At 39.9% G+C, this 7,821-nt stretch overlaps 1 protein-coding gene across 1 annotated transcript in view; it reads left to right on the top strand.

Moving 5' to 3' along the window:
* KIF27 (kinesin family member 27) overlaps positions 1-7,151 on the top strand; it is a 99,568-nt gene extending 92,417 nt beyond the window's left edge. The window contains exons 17-18 of the mRNA XM_056122468.1: positions 244-408; positions 6,638-7,151. Coding sequence (XP_055978443.1) covers positions 244-408; positions 6,638-7,107 — 635 coding nt within the window. The 3' untranslated portion in view covers positions 7,108-7,151. The remainder of the gene's footprint in view (positions 1-243; positions 409-6,637) is intronic.
* Positions 7,152-7,821: the final 670 nt, after the last annotated feature.

The raw sequence follows: 7,821 nt of genomic DNA on the forward strand, positions 1-7,821 counted from the left end.
AATACAAAGTCACTTCACCGCCACTACCGCAGAAGAGATGCAGAGTCTCCACCGTCCTTCTGTCACCTCAGTCCATCTCTCTCTCCTTTCCCAGCGCTCAGCCACCATGGAGACCTCCACGCTTTGACAGGCTGTTTGTGATCAGAGTCAGGGGGGGTGGTTGTTATTGGATAACTTGGGACATCTCCTGGTGTTTATCCTTCTCACTCTGACTGGCTTCAAATGGAACTTTCTGTTTTATAGAACAAGATGGGGAAGGCGTTATGGAAACTTTACAGACGTATGAAGATAAAATTCAGCAGTTGGAAAAAGATCTTTATTTCTATAAGAAAACCAGCAGAGATCTTAAGAAGAAAGTTAAAGAACTGGTAGGGGAAGCAATTCGGAGGCAAATGTTACCATCTGAATGTAAGACAATTAGTGTTACTTGTCAAGCAAACACTGTTTCACTAGCTCTTGGCGGGCCAGGTCTGACTTGAAGAGGAGCCTTTCCCAGCTCACTAGATTATTCAAGAAGAGATATTTAATTTGTCTCCATAAGCAAAAATAATTTTCTATTTAGTGTTTCTCTGGCCCCCTTCCAACCTTGTTTCCTCCCTTTGGTCCTCTTATCCTCCTGGGTGGTCACCTAGTCTCACGCTATGGCCTCCCAGGATTTCAGCCATGGCCTTGAGTAGCGTAGGGGTTGTATGGCTTCTGTTTGAGAAGCACTGGTCTAGTTTATGTCTAAGACAATCCAATGAGAAGTAAATGAACAAATGTGAATATGTGAGAGAGAGTCTGTGATTGCCCATCATGTACCACAAGCTTTTATAGTCTTTCATTCATTTAATCTGCAACCCGACATTCTAAAATAGATGATGTTTCTAGTTTTGTGGTAAATGAAACCCTCTGATTATCAAAACCATAGAAAACATAGAAAATTAAGGGTAAAGGTAAAAAAGAACAAAGGTAAAATGAAGTATGTATTTATAAGATAAATCATATCTCTTAATTATCTCTGGGAATTCAAAAATGTAATAAAGCCCTTCGAGATAGAGATGTTTTCTTGAATAATTGTATGAAGAAAGGCTGATAGTTCTCTCCTAAATGAAGAAACATAACAAAACACTCTGCAGACAACCACAATGCCTAAAATGAGAAGAGAGTGAGAGAAGAGAGGTGGGGGGTTGGGGTGGGGGCTGGCTTGAAGGGGAGGACATTGGTGCTGGGAAATGACACTGGTGGAGCATGGGTGTTGGAACACTATGACTGAAATGCAGTCATGATTTTGAAAGGTAAATCTTACAGTGATTCAATAATTTTTGAAAATGAGATATTCTCTTATAAATAAATACTAACTTTGAAAAATATAACAACACTTTGCAGAAGCAGTATCGTGAAGTTACTGTATTGCTATGACTAAAGTACACCATATTTGGCTGGAGAGATGACTCAGGGCTGGAGCGTATGCTTTGCTCCAGGAGTCCTAGGTTCAGTCCCCAGCACCAATTAGTCCCCTGCCCACTGCTGAGGAACACCCCCTAAGTACCAAGCCAAGAGAAACCCTGAAACAGCTCTGGGTTACTGATATTAAATATACCATCTTACAGATACCTGAGCACCCCACCACAACCCCCTGGCACAGTTTGGAAACCCCTCTCCCTCCTAGAATCAGTTATACACATATACGACCTGTGCCATTGTTTAAATATTTCAAGTTCTGTTTTAGATATATAAACTTTTGATTGTGAAGAATCCAAGTAGCTTGGGAATGAAGGCCTCAGTGTACTATTTCTGCTCCTTTGCATAGGAGCTTGACAGTGCTTCCTCCTCCTGACATTGTTTCCTGGACATCACAATTTTTTAAAAATTTTTCATAATTTTTTACTTTTGAGGGACCTAATAAATTATGATTACTGTCTCTTCAGAAATAAAAATGGGAAAATATAATGTTTTCTTGTTCGTAAAAAATTTATGAGTTCTTGTGATACCATCTTTCTTTTTTTTTTTTAATTGTTATTAGTGAGACACCATGAGGCACAGTTGTAGACTAACAAATTTTTGTGCTTGGGTTTCAATTATACAATGATCAAATACCCATCCCTCCGACATGATTGACATCACAATTTTTAACAATTTTTTTGGTTTGGGGTCCACACCAAGTGGTGCTCAGGGCTTACTCCTAGCTTTATGGTCGGGATCACTCCTGTAGGGCGCAGGGAAACATATGTCATTCTGGATATTGAACCTAGGTGGTCTGTGTGCAAGCCAAATGCCCGACCCACTCTATTATCTCTCCAAATGCAAGGCATATGATATTTATTTATTTATTTTAATTTTTACTAGTGAAACACCATGAGGTACAGTTGTAGACTTACAGATTTTTGTGCTTGGGTTTTAGTTATACAATGATCGAGTACCCATCCCTTCACCAGCGCCCATTCTTCACCACCACTGATTTCTAGTATCCCTCCCACCCCCCTTCCCCCCATCCCACCCTGCCTCTGTGGCAGGGCATTCCCTTTTGTTCTCTCTCTCCTTTTGGGTGCTGTGGTTTGCAAAAGAGGCATTGAGTGGCAATCATGTTTGATCGGTAGTCTACTTTCAGCATGCATCTCCCATCCTGGGCGGATCCTCCCAACACCCTTTATTTGGTGCTCCCTTCTCTATCTGAGCTGACTTTTCCCCTAGCGTGTGCAGCTGGCCTCCAAGCCATGGAGTAAACCTCCTGGTACTTATCTCGGCTATTCTTGGGTGTTAGTCTCCTATTTTGTTACTTTATGTTCCCCAGATGAATGCAGTCTTTCTATGTCTGTCCCGCTCTTTCTGACTCATTTCACTTAGCATGATACTTTCCATGTAGTACCACTTGTATGTAAATTTCATGACTTTATCTTTTCTAACAGCTACATAGTGCTCCGTTGCGTAGATGTACCAAAGTTTCTTTAACCAGTCATCTGTTCTGTTCTCAGGCACTCAGGTTTTTTCCAGATTCTGGCTATTGTAAACAGAACTGCAATGGCATCTGATTTTTAAAAGGATTACTTAATGTGCAAAAATATTTAGCAGTCAGTCTGTGACTAACTTTGTATATGGCCATTTCATTCTAATATCTTTGCTTTTGCTATTCTGAGTTTTTTTGTGTGTGTGTGAATCTTAAAAACTACAAAATTGGGGCTAATGAAGTAGTACAGTGGGCAAAGTACCTTGCATTCAGCCCACTTGGATTCTATCCCCAACACCCCATATCACTACCCCCAGGCCAGCCAGGAATGATCCCGGAGCACAGAGCCAGGAGCATACCCTGAGAACTGCTGGGTGTGGCCCCAAAAAACTAAATAAAAAACCCTAGAAATGTAGTGTTTTTTTTTTTAAATATGGAATACACTTGAGCATGTGTCTTGCTTGTGTCTGTTTCTTTGTTGTCCATGTTCTCTCTTGAACACATTTCCCTTCTTTCTGTCCTTTCACATCTTTCTCTTTCTCTCGTCTCTCTAAATAAATTTCAGTAAAAATTATCTTACTTCACCAGTGAGAGAGAGAGAGAGAGAGAGAGAGAGAGAGAGAGAGATTAAAATCTTTGCTCTGTTTTAGTCCCTAAAGAGAGTCCCTTGGTGTTATTTCCCAGCCTTTTCTGTTTTTTATTTTTTCCTCTTTTATTGCAGTTAATGTTGGTTCACATCACTATAGATTATTGAAAAGTTATGTTAATCTTCCTGCTTTGTGCCACCGATGCATTCCCCCATCTGGTACCCTCAGTTCTGTGGTACAAATCTAAGGGTTAGTGTTGGATTGTTTCCATCTATCTTTTGATGTATTCCATATTTAAAAAAAAACACTACATTTCTAGGGTTTTTTATTTAGTTTTTTGGGGCCACACCCAGCAGTTCTCAGGGTATGCTCCTGGCTCTGTGCTCCGGGATCATTCCTGGCTGGCCTGGGGGTAGTGATATGGGGTGCTGGGGATAGAATCCAAGTGGGCTGAATGCAAGGTACTTTGCCCACTAACACTAACCCTTAGATTTTTTTCTTTATATTCCACATATGAGTGAGATGAGCAAATACTCGTCTTTCTCTGCCTGTCTTAATTTGCTCTGTCTTAAATCCTCCAGTACCACCCAAGTTGTTGAAAATGGAAGGATTTTATCTTTTCATATATAGCATTATTTTCTTACCTGCTCATCTGTTGTTGGGTACCTGGGTGATTCACAGATCTTGGCTATTGAGAATAGCTTTTCACTGAACATGGTGTGCACATATCTTTTCTCGTTTGCTTGTTGTTTGAGCAAAGGGGTAGTTTGGGGCCACTGCCAGCTCTGTTTTCAGAGATCACTCCTGGGAGTGCTTAGAGAACCATATGCTGTCCCAGGGGTCAGACTAGGATGAGCAACATGCAAAGAAAACACCTTAACCGCTATACTCTCTGCCCCCAAATTTGTGTTTCGGGGATAAGTACTAAGGAATGGAATTTCAGGTTTATATGACTTATTTTAACTACAGCAGAACCTTCATACTGATTTCCAAAGAGGCTGGACTAGTTTACATTCCATCAGCAATATTCAAGTTTTTATTTTTCTCCACAACATCAGTCATTGTGGCCTCTGTGAAATGGGTGACTCTAAAAGGTGTGAGGTAACAATCTTATTGTAATTTTGATTTGTATGTCCTGATAAATGATGGATGAACATTATTTTCATATACCTTCATAAGGGGAAGGGTCTGTTCATCTCTTCTACCCAGTTCTTGGTTATTGGTTCATTTTTTTTAAGGTCCTCTCAAGTAACACTCAATAGCCCCAGGAGCCACTCCTGGCCATCTTCTTCCTAGCAGTGTGGGTTAACATTTTGGTGTTCAGGCCCAGGAATGAAGTGCTGCTTGGACCAGTGCTTGGAGCCACCAGGGTCACATCTGGTAGTGCTCAGGGATCACACTTGTGACCTGGTGCTTGCAAGACATTTGCTCCAGCCCTTTAAGTCATCACTCTGGCTTGTGTGAGTTCTTTATATATCTTGGATATTAGTCCCTTGTCAGCTATATGATGTTAAAATATTCTCTCCCATTTAGCATGATGTCTTTTTGGGAAATTAATGTTTTTTTATTGAATCACTGTGAGATATAGTTACAAGATTTCATGTTTGAGTTACAATCACACAATGATCAAACACCCATCCTTCCATCAGTGCACATTCCCCACCACCAATACCCTCAGTATACTTCCACTTTCCCACCTTCCCCCTGCCTGCATGGCAGACAATATTCTCCATTCTCTCTTTCTACTTCTGGGCATTATGGTTTGCAATGCAGATACTGAGAGGTTACCATGTTTGATCCTTTATCCATTTTCTGCACACATCTCCCTTCCCTACCGATTCCTCCAGCCATCTTTTTCTTAGCGATCATTTCTCTATTTCAGCTGCCTTCTCCCCTTTGCTCATGAGGCAGGCTTCCAGCTATGGAGCAATCTTCCTGGCCCTTGTATCTACTGTCCTTAGGTGTCATCCTCATGTTATGTTCGTTTATACTCCACAAATGAGAGCAGTCCTTCTATATTGTCCCTCTTTGATTCATTTCACTTAGCATGATACTCTCCGTGTCTATGCACTTATAAGCAAATTTCTTGACTTAATCTCTCCTAATAGCTTCATAGCATTCCAAGTCATGAACTACAATAGCTGCAGGACCTGGCAGTCAGAGTGAGCTGTCTAGGTATCACATAAGTTACTAACTGGATAGTCCAATTCTACTCCAGCTGCTTTGTCAAATGATTTAATTCTTCTTATAGGAGCTGGAAGTCTGTGTTTTTAACATAAAACCTTTAAAATTTGGGGCCGTCTTTATAGGCTAAGTAAAATGTCTATAGGCAATGTGAAACTTTTGTTCTAAGCTTTCTCTTCAGATAGTAGACGTATAATAACCACCTAACAATGTTAAAAGTTGTCAGTGTTCCTCTTAGGCCTATCTGGACTTCATAAAGCTAGGTTTTTATCTTTTTTGTTTTATTTCGGGGCCACACCTAGCAGTGCTTGGGTACTTTTCCTGGTTCTGTACACAGGACTTACTTCTGGCAATTTTCGAAGGACCATATACAGTGGTGGGGTTAGAACCAGAGCCACCCACACTGAGTGATTTCTCTCTCTGGTCCAAGATTTTGTCTTTTATATTAAGTGATTTTATGATGCATTTGCCTGAAGCTTTAATCTCTTCACTCCCTCCCAGTAATCTCTTCTCACTGTGACCTTCCCCACTGAGGGAGCTATGCTGTTAGGCCCATTTTGAGGGAGGACATTGTAGCTTGTGCTGAGAATGCTCAGAGAAGAAGCCAGCTGTTATGTTAGAAACACCAACCAAAACTGGAGTTTTGCACATATACTACTGAAACAAAACCAATATTATCCTGTGGGTAATGGGATAATATTTGTTCTGGCTTTATTTAATAAGGATTTAGATTGTCGTTACTATTAGCAAGCCCGCTAAACACCACGGTCCCTCCCCACTTCCCCAAGCACTTCTGGGAGGACCCACAAAGGAGCCAGGAGTAGCCCCTGAACACCACTGGGTGTGCCCCCCACAACCAGTAAGTTAAGAAAGAAAGAGATAAACAGCTATTTTTAAGAGCTGTTTCTAATGTTTTTTTTTCTTTTGGTATTATTTTTAGATCATGATGCTGCAGATGGAGTCCTGAATGCAGAAGAATCAGGCGTGAATTCAGAAGAATTAAAATGGGCATCTAGAACTGAAAGTATACGATTAAGTGGAAAGGAAAAAGAATTAGATAGTTCAACGAACCTGTTAATACCACCTCAGCAGCTCTGTGAAGATGGAACAGAATCACTTTCCTTTTATCGCTCTTTAGCACCTACTCCCGGGCATTTATTAAACATTGAGGATAAAACAGAAAGAAATGACAATCAGTTTACAAAATCTCATGTTCCACCATCAGCTCAAATTCAGCCAGTGGGAAATACGGGACAGCTTCATGGTGTCACACCTGTAAAGTTGTGTCGCAAAGAGTTACGTCAGATTTCTGCCCTGGAACTATCATTACGGCGGTCGGGTGTTGGAATTGGATCTATCACTGCTGATTCCATTGAAGTAGACAGGAAACTGCGTGACTTGAAAACGTAATAATAGAACTTTAAATTCAATAGCTATGGGGCTAATACTATAGCTTGGTGATTTGGAATATAGCTCAGAGATAGAGCAAATGCTTTACATATGGGAATGTCTGAGTTTGATTATTGCAAAAAAATACAAGCAAAAGATTCCCTTTTTCATCCTATTATAAGTGAATTTCCATAGTTTTCCCCTCAGGATAGAAGAAGAGAAAGAAGGAATTTCTAATCCTTTTGTATACTATAGGTGTGTGTATCTTGTATAGTATATCAGGGGAGTTTTAATATACATTTCTATAATAACCAAAGAAACATTTTCTAATACTAGTATAAAGTAATAGAACATTTAAATACTTTCACTTATAAATTTGCTTAAATATTTTTCTAGGTCTATGTGAAAAATAAAACAAATGATGAACCAAAATGTCTACCACATGTATATTATATAATATTAACATAAAATTATCATATGAAGTTACACTCTGATTGTTTTCATAAGTATAGTTGACCCCTTGAAGAACATGCATTTGAATTGTATTGGGTCCATTTATACCTGGATTATTTACTTACCACGGGTTCTACATTCTTGGGCTCAGCCAACATGAAAAGTCCTAGATGCAGAACCTGTAAGTGCAAGGATTTTTCATTGTAGGGAATCCGTGCTCCAGTTCTTTATTCAAGGGTAAACTGTATGTTTGTGTTATTTTCTAGAGATTATGCTAAGTAC

This window comes from Sorex fumeus, unplaced genomic scaffold, assembly GCF_029834395.1.
Source record: "Sorex fumeus unplaced genomic scaffold, SorFum_2.1 ptg000046l, whole genome shotgun sequence".
In the NCBI taxonomy this organism is placed as follows: Eukaryota; Metazoa; Chordata; class Mammalia; order Eulipotyphla; family Soricidae; genus Sorex; species Sorex fumeus.